The 25,098-nt window shown below is 41.1% G+C and overlaps 1 protein-coding gene across 2 annotated transcripts in view; it reads right to left on the bottom strand.

Moving 5' to 3' along the window:
- Igsf11 (immunoglobulin superfamily member 11) overlaps positions 1-25,098 on the bottom strand; it is a 140,023-nt gene that overhangs the window by 18,535 nt on the left and 96,390 nt on the right. For both annotated transcript variants that reach the window (XM_028788170.1, XM_028788169.1), the window contains exons 2-4: positions 4,914-5,077; positions 3,210-3,417; positions 810-965 (exon numbers count right to left, since the gene is read on the bottom strand). In XM_028788170.1, coding sequence (XP_028644003.1) covers positions 810-965; positions 3,210-3,417; positions 4,914-4,952 — 403 coding nt within the window. In that variant the 5' untranslated portion in view covers positions 4,953-5,077. The remainder of the gene's footprint in view (positions 1-809; positions 966-3,209; positions 3,418-4,913; positions 5,078-25,098) is intronic.

Here is a 25,098-nt window from a genome sequence, read left to right on the forward strand (position 1 = left end):
GAGGGAGAGGGAGAGGGAGAGGGAGAGGGAGAGGGAGAGAGACAAGAATATAGAGGAGGATGTTTGTGTGTCTCTGGGAGCAAAAGGTAATTGGTATATCTAGGTTGGGAATTGGATTACACCTCTGATTGTATGGGCACCTTGTTATTGATCATTACCAAAAATATAAGCTTTTGGATAATTAAAAAAAAAAAGAGTTGTCAATCTACCACAAGAATGAGTAGAGGAAAATAATCTACATTAAATAGGATACAGCACTCAAAGATGTTGATTTGTATTTTCTTGAAACACAAGAATTTACACAGGCCCATAACTTCAGCTCATCTTATTTTGTAACACCTGACATTTTTTAAAGATACTTTCTTTACCACGAAATACAAATTAGCAGAACTGCATATCCAGAACCACCCACGACATATATGGTCCTCATCTTCATCTATCTGGTGTGATCTTAGGTCATGGGTCCCTTTCCTGTTCTTTTTCATCCTCTTCCACTAAGTAGACTTGAGGCTGAAACAAGAGACTTAATCCTCTTATGTCTGTGCAGATCTCTCTTACACTAAAGTGGGCAAAAAGTGAGTTCACAGAGGTGTCAAGATTCCTGCTATTGTAAAGCTCCACTTAGGAAATAAAATTTTCATAGTACTAGATACATTTCTTTAAAGTAATATATGGAAGAGAAAGAAAATGTCATATTCACCTTAGAGTTGAAAGCACTCTGTTCTCCACAAACCATTCTCTTACAAACTATTAAAGGTCATTACTTTCCTCAAGTGCTAATCAAATGGGTTCCATGGCACTGTACGTACCCTGAGTGGCTGTTGGAGGTAGCTTGAGCGTATTATCTAACTTCTCCCAAAGGTAAGTGGGTCGAGGGATGCCTTCCTCTGAACTACACAGAAGGATGACGTCGCTGCCGATGTCCTGGGATCCTTGGATTTGGCAGTGTGGAGCAGAAGGGGGGACTGTCATGGGAAGAATGGGTAACACAAGTTCACTTTTACTGGGAGCCAGTGAGATAGGAATGCTCATTACTGGGGAACAGCAGGCAACGACTGTACATCACCTGGGAGACTGCCTCATGGCAGAAGCCAGGCAACAACCAAGCACAATACCCAGGATGGGGATAGACACTAGGCCTGCAAGTGGCATAGGCATGGAGAAAATCTACAAAAGGAGCCATGGCTTTTGGTTACATTTTAAGATATCTTGGAGCCTTGGTTTGAATGCTCCCTCTAAAGAAGGATTCTTAAGAGCCTTTGGGTTAACACACCACCTTTAAAGACATTCCTAAAAAGACACATTCAACCCCATTTCACTAGCAGAAATCCACCCCATCAACTGTCCTCTAACAAAATCCACTTTAGTGAGGTGTTCTAATATTTGACAAACAGCAGATGGGCCCACTTTATAGAGAATCCAGCTTTATGGGGCAGCAACTTTGCAAAGGCTCAAGTTAGAGAAAACCAACAGTAAGGCAGGAAAATTTCAAAATTGTAAACATTTTATACTCATTTAAAGACTGACAAGGACATATGCAGCAAGAACAGGAAAATCACCAAAGCAAGACCAAAGTGGAGAAGTACATCAGGAGTGAACACACAAACAGAACCCTGCACAGGGAGCTCCACGCCATCGAGGCAGACATCGCTGGAGTGTAAGTACATGTGATGATGTTCTTAATCCTAAAGCCTTTTCTCTCAATAAATGAGTTCACTCCTTCAGAAACACGTGAATCCAGCAGTGCAAACTGAGTTAGAGATATGCAGAGCAACCAGGTACTAAGCAAGTAGGAGAGGAGATTTCAGTAACCAGAGGGTACAAGGGTCCGGGAAGGTAGCTCACTGGCAGAAAGCTGGCCTAGCTGCTTCAGGCCCAATGACACAAAAGAAGGGAGAGGGGTGCAAGCATCTGAGTAAGGATCTGTTTGTTGTGAGGGGGTAAGCAAGCCTTGTGGACTAGTTCAATTCAATGATATCACTATGCTACCAGGAAGCAAAACCTGAAATAATTATTCTGAGGTGACACTAACTATAAAATAAAAGGGTTTTGTCCCTCTGCCTCCCCCCCCTCCACACACATACTTTTTTAAAGCTTGGATGACGTGGGGAGCCAGTTGCTCAACTATCAGATATAAACATCAGAATAGCATCAATTTCTATTATTATTCCATATGGTACTCATAATATGTAGAACTTTATACAGCTTCAATGTAATGAATTCTATTTTCAGAAGATAAATCTCTAACCTGTTCCTCAGCTTTCTGAATTGTTGGAAGTCTGGGAGACCAACAGGGCACCAAGGGTTAAAGCTTAGTCTCCCTTAAAGAGGAAAGCCATTACAACTCCCAACATCAGTATCCTCAAGTAACCCAGTGGGAAGACAGAAAATGGGGTGAGGGGGGGTTAGACAGGACTATGGAGGTAGATTCTGGGACCTGAGCAGGAGAGGAAGGGCCTTCTCTGAGTAGTTCCCCTTTTGTCCAAATGCACTGAATCCACTCCTTCTACCACAAGCATCTATTTGGTAGCCACTTCTACAAGGAATCCATCTGAGACATGAGAAATGAGACACCAGTCAGCTGCAGTGGACATAATTTAGTGGCCGCAGAGTCTAGCCACATTGTACGATAGGGAGGATGCTGAGCAACATCCAAATTTTAATCTCCACTTTGCTCATTTCTTGTCTTAAAGGACAAGGCCCTAAGTAGAGCTGATCTCCTTTGAAGGCGATCATCTGGTTTACTGCAGAAACAAGGATGTTCTTAAGAGTACACAGGAGTAAAGTTAAAATTATGTCAGAGCCACAGGTGCAAGCTGAGAACTATGGTGACCCCACTTCCTGTCACAGACGTGCTCTGTAATAACATTATCCTCACACATGCTGAGAGCTCTACTGCTTGCTCACAACTAGTCATGACTGGGTTTTACTTCAACAGAAGATTCTGCCCTATAGACCCTAAAAATGATCTTTCTGCCACCCTTAAACCACTGTCAGAAAACAGCACCAAATAGTAAACTTAAGAGTGTTTGGAGACGTAAGAGTGGGAAGAGAATGTAAGAAGCAAAGGGAAGCCGAGGAGCATTGAGAGTGAGAAGGTAAGCAGGGAAGGAACTAAGACTCAGGGAGGGAGCACTAAATGAAATGAGCACGCTTCAGAGTAGATTTGTATGTGGTATACAAGGTAGTGGGACTTGCCTGTCACTCACCTAACACCGTGAGGCCAGTGACCCCAATGTTTCTGCCCCCTCTGTCTGGAAGGTTATTCACCAAGCACTGGTAGGTGCCCGTATCTGACAGCTGTGTGTTATTGATGAAGATGGAGACATTGGTAGCAGGCATGGTGCCTGTAAATCCTACCCTCCCGTGGAACCGGAGGGCACCATCAAACATCTGTCCACCCTGATAGAGAATGACCTTAAAAAGGAAACAATATATCAGTAAACCATAGTAGCCCCTCCTTGTCATATAACCTAGTAGACAGAACCAAATATACCATGAAAAAGGATGGAAATTTTAATTTCTCAGGGTTGCTGGCAACTTCTTGTATCTTCTGTGAGCAACCTAGGACTCTAAATTCCCACACTCGAAGTTAGAATATCTTTTTTTTTTCCTTCCTTAGTTTATCAGAAAATATCTTTAACGCTACCAGACTATTAACACATAAATATTTCTGCCGGTGAAAATGTTAATTGCAAGATGAAATTCAAAAGGCATTGCTCTTCTCCACTGATTAGGCCACAGAATGACAGATCACTCACTGGATAAATAGCGGGACCGTAAAAGGGAAGGAGCTTTGCTGGCCCGTTATGACTGTGTTTGCCAATTGCTATTTATCAGACTTAACTATTCTTGGGAGAAGACTCAGCATATAAGATAGCAGAAAGCACTCCCTGTGGGCCAAAATTGAGGCTCTTCCTGTGCGTGTATGGGAAACCTTAATCGGTTCTTTTTTCAAAAAACATTTTAACCCCCATCACTGAAGCTTAAAGTGGTGCAATTCAACAGAAGATCTCAAAAGTTTAGTCTACTGCAAAAGTTCCATGGTTTGGAGACACACGGTATATCAATGTATGCAATTTTCAAATAATAGATTAAAAATTAATATAATTTAAAGAAGATTTTATTGAATATTGTACTAGAAATTTTACTTCACTAAATACAGTAAATATCAAAATAGAAAAAGAGCTTCAAAAACTTGAATGTCATTTTTGTAAATAAAACTGTGATGCTTACTATAATTCATTATTTTTATAGTAGGTATCTGAGATTATTAATTTATTTTCTATAACTGATAGAGATTTCTGGGGGCAGCTTCCATTTTCACATGTGTCCCTCTGGGTGGCATACTCTCATTTGTATAGGATTCTGAGTTGGCGAGTAAGCCCGCTGTGGTGATTTGAATATGCTTGGCCCATGGGAAGTAACGCTATTAGGAGGTGTGGCCTTGTTAGAGGAAGTGAGTTGCTGTGAGACTGGCCTTTGAGGTCCTATGGTCAAGTTTCACCCAATATGGAAGATATCCTCCTCCTAGCTGCCAAAGGTTTCTTACTATCATTGTTCTCTTTAGAGAGGACACTCTAAGCCACGTAAGTTAGTGCCAATCTCTTCCTGAAAGAACAGATCTCACTTTCTCTATCTTAGTACTTGTCTCTCAGCAGTGTTTTCTTTTTAATACTGAAGGTCCAACACAAAGCCCTCAGAAAAAGCTCGTTAGTACCTGCTAGTGAGAGGGAATATGAAGACTTCCCTTGTAAGAGGAGGACAGCCTTATCAGAATATTTAGTAATAACACAGTAGGGGAGAGCACACTGACCCTGTCATCTTATACTAAAAATCAAACACATCACCATGATGCTTCCCTCCCTATCTCTTCCACAGGGATCCATAGTTTAGAGGCAGAACAGAAGTACCTGTTCGGGCTGGTTTGCATTGGAGAGGGGAATGACCATCCAAATGACATTGAGGTTCAGGAGGGCAGCACTGGTGGAGAAGGCGCAGGGTAGGACTGCTGTCTGTCCCCGGGCCACCTGGACACTGCCTGGGCTCTCGGACACTTCCAGGGATGCTGCAACACCTGTAGAGGAAGGAACAATTTGGTTCCATGTTTGTCCTGTACTAGTATCTCTGCGAGAACCACAGTATCACATCACAGCCAACCTGCATCTCTGAACACAGGACAGGATAGTCTAACTGGAGAACAACTCACTAGTCGCCGAGCCAAAGGAAGAAAAGTGGCTAGACTTTCACATCTTGGAAAGTGAATTTAAAATGTTAGGGACCATATATTCTCTTTTATTAGGCAATAACCCAGTATTTGAACAAATTCAATATTCTATGTCAGTTTGAGCAGAAGTGGATAAATCCTGAAAAAAGACATGACATGAATTGAATTTTTAAAGCATCATTACAGTAGCACACCACAAAACTTAGTGCTTATCTAGGAGTTTAACAACATATGTGCACGTCTTTACGCTAAAAACCACATACAAAACATGAATGAAAGAAGTAATGAGATCAAATAAATGAGAGATATATGGTGTTCATGAGCCAGTAGATTCAAGGTTAATAAAAGGTCAATTAATTAATTCTCCCAAAATTGATAAAATTCAGAATACACACAATCAAAATACCACGAGGCATTTTAAGTAGATGGAAAGGAATTAATTTTAACACACACAGAGAGAAAAGAATCACAAAGAATCAAAAAATAATAATTAAAACAAGTCATTAATGACTGGAGAGATGGCTTAGCAGTTAAAAGCATTGGCTGCTCTGCAGAAAAGCCAGGACTGATTCTTAGCTCCCACATAGTGTCTCACAACCTCTGCTAACTCCAGTTCCAGGAGGTCCCACATTCTCTTCTGATCTCTGCAGGCACTGCACACACATACTGCAAATACATACATGCTCAAAACCACACATAAAACATCAGTGAAAGAAGTAATCAGATCAAATAAATAGGAAGATACACAGAGTTCATACATGTAGGCAACACACTCATCTGCATAAAATAAAAACAAACAATTTTCTTAAAACAATGTTCATCCTATCTGGTTTCAAAAGTCTACAAAGCTGTAACAATCAAGGTAATTAGAGTTAGTTTAAGAAGTGACTTATAAACAAATAGCACAGGACTGGGGGGACCTGGCATTCATGGCCAGACACTTCTCAACAAGGTGCAAACAAAACAAAAGAACCAAAGGGTTTCTCCTCACCACCAAATGGTGCTGGAATAATATGGCAATGATATATAAATCAAAGGAACCTATACCTCTACAAACAGCATAGGAGAAAATGTCAAGTTACTTTGGTATAATTAGAGAGCTCTTAGAAGTATCACTAATGCTGTGAATCATAAAGGAGAACAAACCAGTAAAGACAGCTCATTAAATTTAAAAATCTTGGGATTGGAGAGAGGTTTTAATGGTCAAAACACACATACTGCTCCATTGGAAAGACCTGGATTGGGTTCTCAGTACTCATGTGTGTAGAAGTTGGTCACAATGGACTCTAACTCCAGTGCCAGGCATCCAACACTTTCTTCTGTTCCCTTCCGGCACCTGTGCACATATATGCACATAGATACACACACACACACAGTTTATAATAATTAAATCTAAAAATACTAAAAAATCTTTTTGCTACTAACAATTTAAGAAAATATAAAGTTCAAAATATAGCATGAGAGAAATTTAAGTCATATGTTTTACAAAGGGTTTATATGCAAAATATATAAAAAACCTCTGAGAATTCATAATTCTCAAAATTTGTGAAACATAATCGAATTTTAAATGGATATATACTATGGTTTCCATAAGAATAGACCCATAGATTCATATATTTGGCTTCTTAGTCACCAAAGGAGTGGTATTATTTGGGAAGAGTCAGGAGGTATGGCCTTGTTTGAGTAGGTGTGGACTTGTTGGAGGAAGTGTGTCACTGGGGGTGGGCTTTGAGGCTTTAAAAGACCCAGTCTCCCCTGTCCCTCCTCCTCCTCTCTTCTTTCAGATCAGCTGTTGTTTTAGCACCAAGCAATGCCACCATATTCCTAAGCCATGATGATAATAGAACTGGCTGCCTGAAACTGTAAACATACCCCCAGTTAAATGCTTTCTTTCATTAGAGTTCTACAGTTGTGGTGTCTCTCAACCGCACTAGAATACATAGAACACTATGTCAATATCTAAGCCACAATACCACTGCACTTCTACTGCAATGGCTACCATCAAAACCATACTGAGTGCTCGTTAGGACTTAGAGAGAAGGGAGGCTCATGTATTGCTAGTAAGAATATAAAGACGAAACAGGCACCTTGGAAAATAGTTATACATTATAGTTATAACTATACATCATAGTCATATATTATAGTTATAGAACTATAATAAGTATAACATAAACATATGATAACTTAATTCCATATCTTAGAACTCTAACCCAAGAAAGTGGAAATATCTATTATACGAATACATGTCCATAAATATTGAAAGCAATATTTTTCATATATGCCACCAAACATAAATAAAAGAGGTGTCCAAAATCTAGTGAATATACAAACAAGGAGTAGTTCTGCATACAGTGGAACAAAGTTCAGAAATACAGAACTGTCAATAAATGTTACAACCAGAAAACAAAAACTAAAATACGCCTAGCATATCAGTCCATATGTACAGAAAAGTACAGAAATTGCAGCTCTAAAGAGACCTGAAGCAGCCTCCAGGCTGTGGGGGCCAGAAGGAGAGGAGCAAGGGACAGTGTAGCCAAGTTCAAGAGGCTTTCTTGGAATTTGTAGATTGTTATGGTTTGTACACCTCTATATACATTTAGTAGAAATCAACGCATGTTGGACTTTGAAGGAGTGAATTTGTGGAATGGAAATTATGCTTCAATAATGGTGTAAAATAAAAACACAAAAGCAGGGACTCATCAGAACTGACTTTCTGGAAGTCAAAACAAAGGTTCTTTTTCTACCAAGAAAGCCAGCCCCACCCCCATGCATGGTAGAACAGTGAAAACAAATGCAGACTAAACAGGTCACAGAGACCCTCAAGAAGGTTCTTCTACATCATGAAGAGTACATTAAGTTCAAGGTAACATTCTGTTTAATTTGGCAATGATGTTATCTTAATCCTTCCTCCCTAAGTTAAAGCATGGGTAACACCTTCCCTCCACAGAACTGTATGCCCTTCACAAAGTCTGGTTATGTTCTCGGGGGTTATATTTTCATAGAGTAAGCCACCTGTGACTGAGTGTAAAGCACTGGATAGGAGCATGGAAAGTCCTTAAGTTAGACAATCACAGGGGAAGCAGTTAGACAAGAGAAAAGATGGGACAAGCTGAAGGTAGTGAATATTCAGTTAACTCAGGACAGACAGGCGGCGAGAAACGTCCATATTACGATGACCTGACTCATAAATGCCACATCACAGACTGACAGGGTCAAGGGCTGAGTGTGGGCAGAGTGGTGCACAGCTCTCCAGGACAGAGGAGTTGAAGACTCAGGCCAGTTTAAGCTGCAATGATACTCTGCATGGACAGAAAGGAAGGGAGGATGAAAGGAGGGGCAGAGAATGGAGCTGAGCGTGACAACAAAGTCCTATAATCCCAGAGTCCCTAAAGCAAGAGGACTGTGGATTCAGGACAGCCTGGACAAGACCCTTTCTCACAAAACAAAACAGCAGTAGCCAAGAAGCTCCAGCACTGCACTCTTCAGACTGCCCAATACAGAGGAGAAGCACACACCACTCTACCTGTGCAAGGCAAGGTTCATCATCCATCCTCAAATATGCTAACTTCAAGCTCAACTCATTTCATTTTAACACAAATTTTAAAAAAATCAGTGAAAGTTAGAAAGAGAAATTGCCCAAATAGGGAGTGCAGAAGGGAGAGGTGGGGCAGGGGTGGGGCAGGATGGGGCAGGGAAGAGAAGCCTGCTAGCCAGAGAAAGCCTCTGAGGCACTTATACTGTATTTACATTTTCACATGATCTATTCTTCAATCTCCCATGTTGGCAGAGCTACAGAAGAAACAGTCAAGACAGCTCCCGGAACTTGCCGAGGAGCAGGGAAAGCTGTACAGGTCTGTTTGGAAATCTGGCTCTTGATTCTCATCATCTGTAGAGTACCAAACAAGTCACATAATCCCTGAAACTTGGTGCTTCATCTGCACAAAAGGCTTATGCTGCCATCCTCTCACCACAGGGTAGGACGGGTGCTCAGTACCACCATGACTATCCTTGCTGGCTAAGCAAAGAAGCCCACTGACCGCCCAAACCTACAGTGGATACTATATGCATGCATTTGCTTACTTCTATAAAGACCCAAGATAGGACTCCCCCACTTTGAGGCCCTTTCCATCCCCTTGATGGGAGCTGCTTATTCTAATAAAATTTGTTCCCCCAGAAAGGGGAAATAGAGGCCCAGAGAAGAAATAAAAACTGTTTAAAGGACACATAACCATAAGGTTAGAAAATGTACACTCTGGATTTGAACCAGGCACTTTCTCTATAGAAAATATACACTACAATGTCTCAAATGTTTATGATCACTGCATTACGCAACCACAGAATTTAGAACAATAATGGACTTTTACGTAAAACCATTAGATGAAACCCCCTCAGTCTCCTCACTGTAAACCTAGGACTCAGCTCCGCCTGCCTCACCTGCCCCTCTCCTGTTAGAGAAGTTTATCTGGGGCCTCCCTACCTCCTACCAAGTGAGCTCTGAATCCCATTCCTTTGGTCCCCTTAGTAACCAAGCGGCAGACTGCAGTCCCTCAGAGCTTCAAGGCCTCCAAGCTCTGCAACTCCCATGCAGCAGTGAAACACTCTCAGTATACTATTTCAAAACAGTCCCTCCCTCCCTGCAAGGCATTCTGCCACCCCACAGGATCAGATTCTATATGTGACTCTTGTTGAAGAACAGTCTATTCAGGCTCTCTACTGACTACTCTCTCCCTGAGTCTTTGATCCACTCCTACCCAGCCACTTCTAAAAGTAACTCCTCCAGCTTCCCAGAAACTTGGGGCTACACAGTCTTTGTGATCTCTCTTGTACCCTCAAGGTCATCTACCAGAGGTGAGCAGGCTTGCTGCTGAAGTCCACTTCCCCTCAACTTCAAGGAGGAGACTGAGGGCCCCATCCCTCTGCTTTCTGGAGTGTTTCATGGTCTTGTTACAGTTTCACTCCCTGGCTTCAAGTGTTTGTAATCCTCAAGGACTTCCTGATCACCACACCTTCCCCGCAGAATTGTATGCAGTCTTGAATTGGATCCTCATTTATACAAGAGTGGCCTCCAAATGCAAATCTTACTAAGTTCATCACGTAGACACACCTGCTTGATAAACCTAAGGCATTTCACGGCAGTGTCTGTGACCAAAGTCATCCCTCCCATTCCAGGCTCCTTTCTTTTTAAAACTTTTATTCCTTTTTAGGCTGGTATACAAAGTATTATGTTTTATTATGGCATTTCCATACAGGTGTCATTATACTTTGTTCTCATCCCTCCACCACCCCTTCCCTCCCCACTTACCTTGACCCACTCTGGCTGCTCCCCTGCCTCCTCCTCCCTACCCCCTGACTTCCCTCCCCTGTGTGCCATGACCTGCTCTGGCTAGCCCAGCCTTTCCCCATAGGTGGCTACCTCTCTGTCCCATGCTTTCTTTGGTGGCATGTGTGTTCTATTACCTCTTACTTCCCCTCCCATAATCACCTTTGAGGTGGAACTGTATGATGTGCACACTCAAACACACACATATGCATGCATACGTGCACACAAATACCTACAGGTACACCCATGTGTATCATTTTAAGTTTAAGTAGGAGATAGTATGCAGTATTTATCTGAGTCTACCTTATTTCCTTTTAACATTCTGGTTTCTGATTCCATCCATTTTCCTGTGAATGTCATGGTATCATTTTTCTTTGTAGTTGAATAAAATTCCAATGTATATGTTTGGTTTCAGACCTTGGGACAAGGGAGTCAGGTGTATATTTTACATACCACAGTAGACCTGGCCTCCAGGGTCTCCCATTCTCCCTCTGTCCCTACTTGGCATACACTGCTCCCAACCCTGAACTTTTCAGCCCAAGGGCCGGGCTCCCCTTCCCCCAGAGGCTCCCCCCCATATAATCCAGACACTTTGGTCTTCTCTCTCATATTCTCTCTCATATTCTCTCTCATATTCTCTCTCATATTCTCTCTCTCTCTCTCTCTCTCTCTCTCTCTCTCTCTCTCTCTCATATTCTCTCTCTCTCTCATATTCTCTCTCTCTCATATTCTCTCTCTCATATTCTCTCTCCTCTCTCATATTCTCTCATATTCTCTCTCATATTCTCTCTCTCTCATATCCTCTCTCTCATATTCTCTCTCATATTCTCTCTCACATTCTCTCTCTCCCTCTCTCTCTCTCTCTCTCTCTCCCCCCCCCCCCCCTCTCCTTCCCTCCCCTTCTCTTTCTCTGTCTCCCCTCCTCCTCTCTCTCCTCCCTCTCTTCTCTCTATGTGTTCTTTCTCACTTTCTCTTCCCCCTCCCCTCTCTCCCCCTTCTCATGGACTCTCCTGGCCTCAGTCCTTGGGGCCAGTAAACTCACCCAATAAACAGCAGTTTCCCAATAAACCTGTGTTTAATATAATCTAATCTGACGGAGAAATAACTCATCAGTACTGAAACCTGGGAGAAGTTGAGTCCCGAGCTGGTGGCCCAGGGTCATTCCTGGCAATGTGGGGGACCATTCCTTTCCCCTTATCCTTCCCCACTGGGAAGCATCATTTCCTTGGACTCCATGAGTACCCATCCCCACCTCCTGCCTCACCGTCCTGGTCCAGGACCCTCTGGGCTTCCTCTGTTGAGCCATGGGTGCTCCAGAGTTAGCTCCATATCTTTGTTTTGGGGGAACCTTTAATACAAAGACATTTGATCTGAGATTACTACCCCTATATGGTCAGCTAGACCCCAAATTATCAAATGGGAAGCTATTTTCATCGTCTCAGGATCTCTGGCAAAGCCTGGGAGAATAAATGCTACTGTACATAAAACAAGTATTTATCCAAATTGGACTGAACTTCCTAAGTCCAATATTTTTGGGGAACACCACCCTCACCCCTTCCCCTCCTTTCACCACAACACAGATTCATCAACTGTCCCAACTAAGCCACTGATCTGACCTGCACAGAGGTGCAACACACAAGGCTCCAGGTGCTGCCTAGCCACGCCCCCGCCCCCTCCCTCCTGTGCACGCATGGCCCGGTGATGGCGGTGGCAGCCTCGCATCAGTGACTGCAGTGGTGATGGGGAGAAATAACTTATCAGCTATCATATTTTCTTCCTCCATTCATCTACTGATAGACATCTAGGCTGCTTGCCCTTCCTGGCTACTGTGCAAAGTGCAGCTATAGACCGGTGTGCAAGTATCTCCGAAGGATGCAGACTTAAAATTAGTTTTGAGCACACACCCTAGAGTAGTAGAGCTGGGATATACAGTGGTTGCATTCATGGCTTTGGGGAAACCTCCATGCTGATTCCATTAGCAGCGACACAAGGTTACATCCTCTGCTGCAGTGTACAAGGACTCCTCTTTCCCATATTCCTAACGGCATTTGCTGTCATTTTTTTTTCCTCAAGGCAATTTTAATTTGCATTTCCCTGGTGGCCAAGGAGCTTTTTCAAGCATTTTTTCAGCCTGTGTATCTATTATTTTTGGAACAGTTTATTCAATTCTTAGCCTACTGGTAGATTGATTAATTGGTTGATTGATTTTCATTGGCGAATTCTATGTGTATTCAGGACTTTTGACTGCTGTTTGGTTGGCTTTTGTTCCCTTGCTTGCTTAGTTTGGGAGGGGTAAATGAGCTCTGTTGAGTTTATCCACCAGAGTGAACATAATGACTGCACAAAACCAAATGTGTGTTACTCTAATTTCCACATCACAAACTCCACACCGTTTTAAAAACAACACCAAAAACATTTGACTCAATCAAAACCACTGCCTCAGAATCAATACCTTTCTTCAAAGCTACAGAAATGCTTAAATATGGTTAAGACTCAAACATGGAAATTTGTTTGACTGAAAAGCTAATTAAGCTTCTAATTTGCTCAACCAAAAGTACAAAGACACAAACCTGTGGGGATTAATTTTGTCTTTCTGGGTTGTTTCTATTCTTTCTTCTCCCCTTTTGCACAAACTTTGTCACAGATATATAGTCCACTGAGATTGCCGGCACTGACCAGTGTTTAAGAATATTTAGAGTCCTGTGGCTGGAGGGGTGCCTCAGCCATTAAGAGCAAGTACCACTCTTGCAGAGGATGCCGGTTTAGGTCCCAGCACCCATTGTCAAAGAGCTCATAGCTGCCTGTGACTCCACCTCCAGGGGTCAGGCACCCTCTTTCTGGCCTCCACGGGCACCTTCACTCACATGCATATACCTGCATACAAATTTTAGAAACTAAAAGGAAGTCTTTAAAATAGACCACACACGGCCACCCTTCCACAGTCTTCTGTTGTCCTTTCCTCCCAGTAGAGACCTGTGGGAGTGGGATGATGTGTTACACCGATGAGAGTCCAGCTCTTCATCTCCGTGTAAACCAAGTTGTAAGTGATGTGCAGTAACACATTTTAAGATTTCTGATGTTTCCTGCTGAGCTTCAGTGGACCACACGGGGGCGGCTGCACAGGTCTCTGCAGCATTTGATCCCACAAATGTGATTGACCTAGATTTCAAGTGTCACAAAACATGACCTGTGAGCCAGATCATGACAGGTGGAAATCATCTTAGTCCTGACCTTTACAGAATCCTTTCCAGCCTTACTAACAGCCATTTTTAAAGTCAGCTGAACCTCAGACAAGCAAGGCAGAGAAAAAAAAACCAGCTGAGCTTAGTGTGAGATCCCACCCCCTCCCCACTCCTTCGTTGTCTAGCAATTCAAACTGCACAAACAGACTTTGCATTTATTCACATGCTCTGGGTATTCACCTCCCATCTGGTGTGCACTTGGCAAAGGTTTTTCTCCCAATTTTTGGCCCACTGGTTCTCAACCTTCCTAATGTGTGACCCTTTAATACAGTTCCTCACGTTATGGTGACCCCCAACTATCAAATTATTTTCTTGATACTTCATAATTTTGCTAGTTATGAATTGTAATGTAAATATGTTATATGTAGGATATCTGATATGGGACAGTAAAAAAAAAAAGGTAATTTGATTTCCCCCCCTAAAGGGGTTGCAACCCACAGGTTCAGAATCTCCTTTAGGTTGTCTCTTCTCTCTGGTTGCTCATATTTTTGCTACACAAAAAGCTTTGTAGTTTAATATAATCCTATTTGTCAATTCTCTGGATTATTTCTGTAGTATTGGATTTGTTTTTTTCACAAAGTCCTTGCCTGAGCATGTATGCTAAAGTGTTTTCCCTAACTTTTCCTCTAGCAGTTGCAAAGTTCCAGGCCTTACATTTGGCCTTTGGTCTGCTTTGAATAGCTTTTAGTACAAGGTGAGAGGTAACAGTCGCTTCTGGTTCTTCTACATGTGGAAAATTCAGTTGCCCCAACACCGTTTGTTCACATTTGTTAATAGCCTCTTTGCTGTCTTTTCTGTCATGTGTCTGTTGTCTTTGTTAGAAATCAGGCAGCTCTAGTTGTATAGGTTTTTCTCTGGGCCCTCTATTCTATTCCCCTGGTCAATTGTCTGACTTTGTGCCATTCCAATGCCATTTCTGTTATTCTGACTCTGTAACATAATTCGAGATTAAATATTATGATGCTTCCAGTGCTGCTCTTTCTGTTAAGTATTGCCTTGGCTGTTCATGGTTCCTATGAACTTTAGGATTATTTTTTTCTAGTTCTATGAAAAGAAGTCATTCAAGTTTAGGTAGAAATTGCATTGAATCTGTAGATTGTTTTTAGCAATACAGCCATTTTCAAAATATTAATTCTGTAAATCTGTGAGCAAGGGAGGCACATCTACCTTTTCCTGTGTCCTTCAATTTCTTTCTTCAGAGGTTGTAGAGTTCGTTCCCCTCCTTGGTTGGATTTATTCCTAGGTGTTCACTTTGAAGCGATTGAGAATGAGCTTCTTCCTTTCCTAGGAAAGTTGTTACCGTTGCATAGAGAAAAGCTGCTGGTGTTTGGATGCTGATTTTGTATCTGACTACTTTGCTGGGAATGTTTGTCAGATGTCAGAGTTTTGTGGTAGAGTATTTGATACCATTCAAGTTAGAATTATGTCATCTGCAAGGAAAGACAATTTGATGTCTTCATTTCCTATCTGGATCTCTGTTTGTTTCTTTCTCTTCCCTTGTTACGATGGCTAAGGTTTTAAACACTATGAGCAAGAATATGGGCAACTATCTCATTCCAGATTTTAGAGAAAATATGGTTTTTCCACCCATTTAATATAATGTATAGTGATTTGTTTTACATAGCCCTTATTGTATTGAGATATGTTCCTTCTTATTTCCTCAAAACTTTTATCATGAAGGGATATTAAACTTTATGGAATACATTTTGCATAGATTGGAGATGATCATGTAATTTCTGTCCTTAGGTTTATTTATATGTGAATTCTATACATTGGTTTGCATAATTGAACCAACATGTAACAAAACCAACTTGGTCATGGAATATGATCTTCTTAATATGTTCTTTAATTCAGTTTGCCAAAATTTTCTTGAAAAAAAATTGCATCTGTGTTTATCAAGGAAATTAGTTTGTAGATTTTTGTTGTTGTTGTTGTTGTTGTTTTAACTTTACCAGGTTTTGGTATCAAGATAATTCTGACTTCATAGAATAAGGTTAATAGGGTTCTTTTCCTTTATGTTTTATAGAAAAGTTAAAGAGACATTAATCTTAACCCTTTTTTAAAGGTTTGGTAGAACTCAGCAGTGCCTGACTCCCTTCCGGTGCTCCTTGTGGCAGGGAATGGCTCAAACAGCACAAAGCTGAACAAGCAAGTCAGTTGGAAATCCTAACTCCTCTACTTTTCTAATCATCCTCCAAACCATGACCTAGCATGCTCAGTCTTATCAGCTAAACTCTTGGCTTCTTGAATGGGGACCTCTGCTCAGTCCCCTGTCATCTGCCTATACTTTGCAGTAAATTCGAACTCTTATGAACGTACTCACCCTCACTAACTTAAAGTGTTGTATTTTCCCAAAGTCTCCCTTCCTCTGACCTCTTGGCTGAAGTCAAGACTTACTCATCATACCAGCATAAATACTACCCACACAGGTAGTGTTTTCAATAGTGTGATTGTTTAACATAGACTCACTCATGTGCTATCAGGTCTATGGAGACACATGCTAGGAACTAGATAAACACATTGTTACAGTCATTTAATCCAATGTCTTCAATTGCCACATGAGTTCACCTCTTTTTTTTGTTTTGTTTTGTTTTGTTTTGTTTTGTTTTGTTTTTTCGAGACAGGGTTTCTCTGTGTAGTCCTGGCTGTCCTGGAACTCACTCTGTAGACCAGGCTGGCCTCGAACTCAGAAATCCGCCTGCCTCTGCCTCCCAAGTGCTGGGATTAAAGGTGTGCGCCACCCACCGCCCGGCGCAATTGCCACATGAAAATACAATTACCCAAAGTAAAATGTCTCAAAACCAGGAGCTGTGCCTTCTAACTTTCAATATAACAGTGTGTTTTCTCCTATGCCAAATCTTCCACAGATTGTACCCTAGAAAACATCTAATGGCAATAATGTCAACTGTAGGGGATAGTTTGTTACAAACCGAATTGATACTGAGCAATGAAAACTCAATTCATCTGTCCTGCTCTGCCTCAACATAGAAACAGTTCACAGAAAAGGGATGATATTCTTTGACTTAGTTTGGATTACTATTGCTGTGATGAACCACTAACCACTATGACCAAAGGCAAGTTGGAGAGGAAAGGGTTTATTAGGCTTACAATTCTAGGCCGTAGTCCATCACTGGAAGAGTCAGGACAGGAACTCAAACAGGGCAGGAACTTGGAGGCAAGAACTTACAGAGGCCATGTAGGAATGCTCTTTACGAGCTTGTTCACATGACTTTGCTCAGGCTGCTTTCTAATAGAACAACTCAGGACTACAAGCTCATGGATGACCCCACCCACAATGCTCAAACCCGTCCCACATCAAGCACTAATTAAGAAAATGCTCTACAGGCTTGCCTGTGGCCCAGTGTTAAGGAGACACGTCTCAATTGGGATCTCTTCCGCTAACATGATGCTAGCCTGTGTCAAGTTGATATAAAATTAGCCAGCACAATTTGTTTACTAGAATTCTCTATGCGACAGGATTTTCAAAGACACTCTCCATTGCCACAAACATCTTTACAAAGAAGATGGCCTACATGGAGAAATACGTTAATCTGGGGGAAAAGCACACACAGACAGGCCTTATGAAGATAATTTTTAAAATTATATTTGTGGTAAACGAAAGGACCCATACCATTCTTATCCCAGAAAGGGTCTACATACCCTAAATCAGCAGTTCTCAACCTGTGGGTCATGCCTCCTTTGGGGGGTCAAAGATCCCTTTCACAGGGGTTGCGTCTCAGATATCCCGCTTCTCTGATATTTACATTATGATTCATAAGAGTAGCAAAGTTACAGTTATGAAGTAGTAACAAAATAATTTCATGGATAGGGGTCACCATAACATGAGGAACTGTACTAAAGAGTTATCACAGCATTGGGAAGGTTGAGAACCACTGCTCTAAATGTATCTGAGCAAAGGCTTAAAAGTGAAAACATATGTGAGCTGATGCAGTGTCATCTCAAGTTCTGCTCAGGAGAGCTTCCTGATTGGAAGGGAAGTTGTGGAGAGCCTCGGCCTCTCAGGAAACACCTGCCTGACAATCCATCTGGCACAACAGCATGAACACTTGGAGATGAGCTGAGATTTTTTTTCATTAATTTTTATCTGAAATAATCAGAGAAGTTGTATAACCTGCTTTATTTAGTTTTTCATCTTTTCCAACTTTTCCTTTAAAGTTTCTTTAAAAAATCTTGCTCTTGAGAAGATGCAAAGGGTGTGGAAGGTAAAAAATGTTGCTGTGTTGTGATTGTATCCCAGGACTCTTTAGCATGGTCAGTGCAGCATACAGAATTTTTCTAAAGAAAGAAAATCTTAGACAGTGTAAGGTAACGAACAAGTGAGTGGTTCACATTTTAAGTACCTAATTTTTACCTTACCTGTAAAACATCAACAGAAAATCCAATTTTCTTTTAAAGTGTATTTTCATGTTTAAAATTCTAGGCAAGGATTTAAACTTTAATGCTAAATATTAGACTAAAAATTCACTTACAACATCCTACAATTTGCAATATTTACATGTAAAATGCATAATTCAAGAGCTGAATTGGTAGCATTTTGCAGAGTTCAATCTTTTCTTAGTACTTTCAACCCCCAAACGGAAGTTGCCTCATGAATTCTGAATGACTCAGCAATTAAATAAGAAAGGAATAAAGTAGATAGCCATGTTCCCTCTGAGGAGTTAAAAATCAAAGTTAAAGTTTTCCTTCCTCTTTTGAAAGTCTAAAGACTCATTTTCCTAAGATTTAAAGCAAAACTCTTAGGATCAAAAATCTGTCAGGTCAAGAGGTACAATTCATACAAAATGAAAGCTGCCAGAGAAGAATCCTGAAAAGTCCTGAAGGACCATCCACAACCAAGAGAACAGACCAAGGGCATCTTACAGCCACCTGCCATGCACTTGACATGAAGTCTTCCAGAAAACCCATCATTGCTGAACAGTGGAATGGTGGAAGTTCAAAAGGGGTACTAGCCCAAGCAACTCCACTCAGATTTCAAAATGGAGCATTGTCAGATGTCAGAGGAACTCAGGTCCTCTTTGGTCAACCCTCGTGAACAACACTGAAGAACACAGTCAGTGAAGCAAATGGGGCCTGTGTTTGTGGCACTTTGGGAGACCGACATCATCCTTTTGTTCAAATGTTATACTAGCAGTCACAATCAAAGAATGCTCATTAGCTCACAGCATTCACACATGAACTCACAAGTGTTGTCAGTTACATATACAACAGGGTACAGTTCTATTAGAGTGAAATACATTTCTACACATTAAACTTCTAGATTTTCTGAGGATAACTGAGGAAATACAATTCTTTGATAATGAGATTTTTTAAAAAAATTACTTTCTCTCTGTATTTTAATTAAATTTAAATTGATGTAATTATTTGTAGACTTATTATAAGATCTTTTTTTAAAAAATGCTATATGACCTGAAATACGTTTGTAATCATTGTAATTAAATTAAATTTTGGCCATAAACACTAATAGTAAATGGTACGTGGCTGGCAGCTTTTATGAATGCAGGTGGGTCTAGTTTATCTTGGTTACCTTCATTAATTAATGTATGGGATCATTGCCAAATCTCCACTTTAAGCCCATTCACACAATACATTTTATTGTTGGTATACAGAAGCAGCTATCATACAATTTCCTGTCCTGATTCTCTTGCAGAAGCAACAAACATTTACTATATAGACTGTCGCATGGCATTGTGTTTTAATGCCATGATACTTGTTTTAGTGCCTTCCCACTGACTTCACCTCTATAACCACAAGCTTACTCCAAGGCAAACAGAACAGCAAGGGACCTGAACAAAGAAAGTACTTCCTGTGGTGTAATTATGAAGGGCAGAGAGCCGAGGCAGAGATACAGGAGGACTTCAGCACCTGTACTGAACAACAAGACAAAAGCATACGGAGCTCTGTAGGTGACCACTCCTCTTGGTCACCTGTCAGAGTATGTGCATCTGCGCTCACACCACGACACATATGTCCTGGGTAACAGTTACTCAGCAATATCTCCTAATACTTCACCATAAACTTCAGAATCCTCTTCAAATGTCACATCACAGTCACCCTCTCCTGAGGTCATATCTGGCTATGAGTTGAGGCATTCTGTTCCATTTGGAAATTCCCTTTCAGCATGACTTTAGTCTGGTAAGACAGATGCAGAGCAGTGCCTAAAAGTAACGATAGAAAACCTAGCCACCACAGTACCACAGGCCAGCAATATCATTTATATACGTATTTGGTTTCACCAATATTACATGACTCACTGGGGTTTTTTAATAACTTTGAATTATTTATAACTTAATAAAACAGGTCTAGATTACCAAATTAATCTTGAAGAACTAGTAGCACGGGGCCTCTGTGTCTGACATGGCAATTCACAAGAGCTGAAGCTTTAGACACAGCAAGCCCCAACACTTCCTGTCTCTCCATAGAACAGCACTCCAGTCACCCATATGGCTGCCTGACTCCTGTGGTCATTCGCATTTGTATCATTATTTAAACCTAACATGAAGTGTGTGGTCATAATTAACTTTAAAGCAACAAGGCAGAAAAGCAGAGTCAAGCTTTGCAGAGTTGTAAGGAGTATGTTAACTATCCCATACTCAAATTCCCTTCTTAGAAAACAGGATGTAACTTCTTACATGTCAGTCACAAGAGTTTAGGCAAGAGCTCTCACTCGCATCCTGGGTAACTTTAATTGTGCCAGGCATCAAAACTTGATCCAAAAAAAAAAAAAAAAAAAAAAGAAAAGAGTAATCTACAGGTTTGACAGCTTTTATGAGCTGGGTCTTATCTAAAGATGCACCAAATGTTGGCTAGAGGTGAGGGTCTGTGATAGACCTTGCCTGGCATATTCAGGTCTAACTCAGTCTCTAACACCAGAGAGAAAAAGAGGCATACCAAGTATAATTGTCTAGCAAACCCAACATCACCTTCCCTGTTGGCAGGAACCTGAAAAAGCATCAGTATGTGACAGGACAGAACGAGGTGCCAGGAAGCACTCTTCGTGAACCCAAGGCCACCAAGGAGCTGCCTCTGATGTAATCACATTAGGTCTCTTTATTATAAACTCGAGTTTGGGCTTATTCACTGCCAGCCCACAGGATGGTCTGGTGAAGCAGACTGAACCCTCACTGGGACAGAGTTTTATAGGAAAATGGGAGCAAGTGAGGGAGTATCCAGCCTGGCAAGCATCTAATAGAATGACTACTGTGAGCCAATAGGTGGGCTGAAGCGAGACCATGAACAATCACAAATGGTCTGAAAGCGCATCTCAAACCATCAGACTAATCTTTGATTAACTGTTGCTAGGCAGTAACTACAGGGTATGGGCCAAGAACAAGCCATGGGGTCCTCTTGGTACTTGGGTGCAGCTTGGGTTCAGTGTAGGTCAAATTCTCAGGCTTTTTTTTTCTTTTAAGATGGAAGCTGGTTCCAAGATGGAGTAGGTTTGGCCTCTCAAAAGCTAGGTCACTAAGACAAAGGTAAAAAGGGATGTTAAATGACAAACAAGAAGAACTCATCAATAATTCATAACAGGCCTGTACATGGTACACACACACACAGCTCTCTTCACTCCTAAAGAGTGCTACCAAGGACAAGAAGCACAACCTGGTAGAAATGAAATATAAAAATGAAATGCTGTTTAAGATTGCAAGACTTTCCCATCGTTAATTCATAGAATAGACAATCAGCAGTAAAAAATACAGAAGTCTTGATATCAATTACCTGAATGTAAAAATTTACACTACTCCATCTAACAACGAAGTCTACATAATACTTTCCCTGGGAGTTGGAATACTCACCCAGATGTACCATTTTCTGGTGTGTGTAAAATAAGCTTTAGCACATTTAGAAGAATACCATGTAAATATATGAATTAGAAGCTGGTCGGTGGTGGCGCATGCCTTTAATCCCAGCACTTGGGAGGCAGAGGCAGGCAGATTTCTGAGTTCAAGGCCAGCCTGGTCTATAGACTGAGTTCCAGGACAGCCAGGGCTATACAGAGAAACCCTGTCTTGAAAAACCAATCAACGAAACAAACAAACAAAAACAAAAAAATGTGAATTAGACTAGAATTCAAATTAACAGAACAAAGTCCAGAGCAATCATCAAATATTTGTTAAAATTTCTGTACAGTTTATAGGTCAAAGATGACACTAAGGAAAAATTCCAAATAGTATTACTTGAATATATATCAATAGACAACATCAAATACAACAAAAAATACATCATCAAAACTTGGAGGCAGCAACCAAAGTATTACTTAAGCTCCCAAGTTAATGTACCTTGATATTATTAGAAAAGAAAAATGATCCATAACTATCAAGTTAAGCTTCTTCCTTAAGCCACTAGCAAAAGAAAAGGAAATTAAAGCAAATACAACCAAAGAGAAGAAAACATAAAGACAACAGAGTTCAAAGAAATAAAAACAGAAAATCCAGAATAAATAAATCAATAGTTTTCCAAGATCAATAAAACTGATAAATCTTGATCTAGAGTGATAAGAATAAAAGAAGACAAAATTACTCAAGTTGATATTAAAGAGACATAATTACAGATTCCATGAATATTAAATGACAAAAGAAATTATTAATATCTGTGTATTAATATATTTGGTAGCTTGAAACACAAATTATCAAAGCTAACCATAAAAAGATATAAATAACTAAGGAAACAACTTAATTCATATTTCAAACCCCTCCCATCAAGAGGACACCAGCTCAAAAGGCTTCCATGGTAAACTCAGGAATTAATTAAAAAGAACACCAACTGTATACAAACTTCCAGAAAAAAATTCTCCTGACGCTGTCCCCTAATTCCAAAATCGAATAAAGAAAATAGCATGTGGTTACAGGGTAACATTTCTCTTGAACACAGACATAAAATTCCCTGAGAAAATATAAGAAAAATTAAGCTAGCAAAACACAGAGGCTGGCTAATCATCATATAAGCGAAGCCTTTACCAAGAATGTAAAGTTCACTCTGAAGCAGGGGACAAAAGCGGAAGGGTGTGTGAGAGCCGAGATCCACCCTTCAAAGGCACACCCTCAACAATCTGCCATTGTCCACAGTTCCACCCCTTCCCAAAAGGCTACTACAATTTTGAATCTATTCTTTAATTAAAATACCATTACATACGGCAGAGCCCTCGAGCCCCAGTCATCTCTGGGAACACTCTCATAGTCATGCCCCTGAGAACGTCCACCAAGCACCTCACAAGCCAATCAAGTTGGCAATTAAGATTGATTGTGATGACCAGTCAGCATGTGAGCACTACTCATGGCCGGCAACAAAATAAGAACAAATTACTGACATAAGCAAATGGGTACATCCTAAAGGCATTATACAAAGCAAAACAATCCAGATATAAATGATAAACTGCATGCCTCCAGTTTTAGAAAACTGTATTATGAAAAAGTAAAATAGATAGATAGATAGATAGATAGATAGATAGATAGATAGATAGATAGATAGATAGATAGAAATTTTAAAAAATCAATGGTATATAGGAATTTTAATCCAGTAACATGGCTACTCTGTCTGGAATACAAACATGCCTTTAATCCCAGGATACAGAAGCAAATAGACCTCAAGGCTAGGTTCTACAGAGCAAGTTCCAAGTTCAGAAAAGCTTAGGTCTAGGTGTGGTGTTGATACATGCCTTTAATCCCAGCGCTCAGAAGTGAGTTCTGTTTGGTCAGTTGAGTCACAGTTAAGAGAGCAGTGCAGAGAGAGCCAGGGAGGAGGCAGTTTTACCTGGACAGTTTTACAGAGACAGGCTGCAGGTGAAGACAGAACAAGCCAGAGAACAAAAAGGAACCAGAAGATTACAACAGATTTCAAGGCTTAGGTTGAGGACAAGCAGAGCAATTCAGTCAGAAGCTGAGAGAAGCCAGTGTGTGAAGGAGTCAACTTGGAGAGGAGTTTATGCCAGAAGAGTTGAACTGAACTAGCCAGCCAGAATTCAGACAGAGCTAGAAAGGGTGAGGTTATTCAGAAGTCAGTCTCAGAGACTGAAAATGCTCAGCCCTCGATTAGATTATAGAGTCTAGAAGCTTCCAAGACTAGGCCTCGGTTAGCAGAGGCAGTAAGCCTCCTAGAGGACAATTATTCCAGGCAAATAAAAGATACTTTTACACAGTGGTGCCGGGTGCTAAACTGGGGCTGTGGTGTCTGTTGAGTGGGACAGAGAACTAAACGTCCAGGGCGATCTGAGATGAGGAGCATGATGCAGCATGCCTGTGAGAACGAAGCTGGAAACATCTGTTACGATGTGCAGATTACACGCCAACGTGGGAGGACATATTGCATGTAAATTATACTTCAATGATGAAACAAATCTGGGGTGGGAACAAGGTAGGAAACACATACATCAGTGATAGGACCAAAGAAACAAGTTAAAGACTGATTTTCCAGGAAAGCAGCCAAAGCCATCGAAGAGAAATGAGGTAGATAAAGAAACACTGCAGTGGCCCCTGTAGCCAGAGTCTGCCAGACCCTCCTGCAACTACTAATGAAGTCAGTTCTCTAACCAGTAACAGGAGCATCCGCGAAGCCACTCTGCTCTGTGGCTGCCTCTGCTGGCCGCAGAGCCCACAGCGCATCTCTTCTTGTGGATCTGTGATGTCTCACCTACAGGGCACTGAATGGAAGACCCACATCTCTATAGGAGCTGAGAAATGTGAGATGTCATCTTCAACATCTACTCCTAACATGGACTTAGAGAAAATATTATTCAAAATATGATGGGCAGCCATGCATAAGACAAAAGCCAGCAACAAATGCAAACTTTAAAAACTCTCTCTTTCCTCTCCATCCCCTTCCTTCCTTCCCTGCTCTTGCCCAGCTCACTGCTTGGCTTTGCAGGATAGAAAGGTGAACCTGCCCTCTTTCCCTGAGTGAGCCCCCTGAGGAGGTAGGAGTGGGTGCCACTGAGCCAGAGAAAAGAGTCCAGAAGTAGGGGACTGGAAATTGTCCAACTTCCCTTATAAGAGGAGGCTTGTGTTCTATTTTGTCCATAAGAAAACAAGACTTGACAGGACCAGGAAGAGATGGCCATCCTTGGCTATGGGTTTCATCATCACAAGATTTCCCATGCATCAGTGTTACAGAGCAAACTTCAAGCCTGAGAGGGAAACATCAATTCCATAGGAAGTTAAGAATATGCTTCAGAGTCCGGCATTGTAAGAGACTTTGCCTCATACTAAAGGAGCCTCAATAATTGATATTAAATTCTATGCCATATTCGCTGAGAGAGAGAGAGAGAGAGAGAGAGAGAGAGAGAGAGAGAGAGAGAG

This window comes from Grammomys surdaster, unplaced genomic scaffold (assembly GCF_004785775.1).
Source record: "Grammomys surdaster isolate TR1022 unplaced genomic scaffold, NIH_TR_1.0 125704, whole genome shotgun sequence".
Taxonomy (NCBI): domain Eukaryota; kingdom Metazoa; phylum Chordata; class Mammalia; order Rodentia; family Muridae; genus Grammomys; species Grammomys surdaster.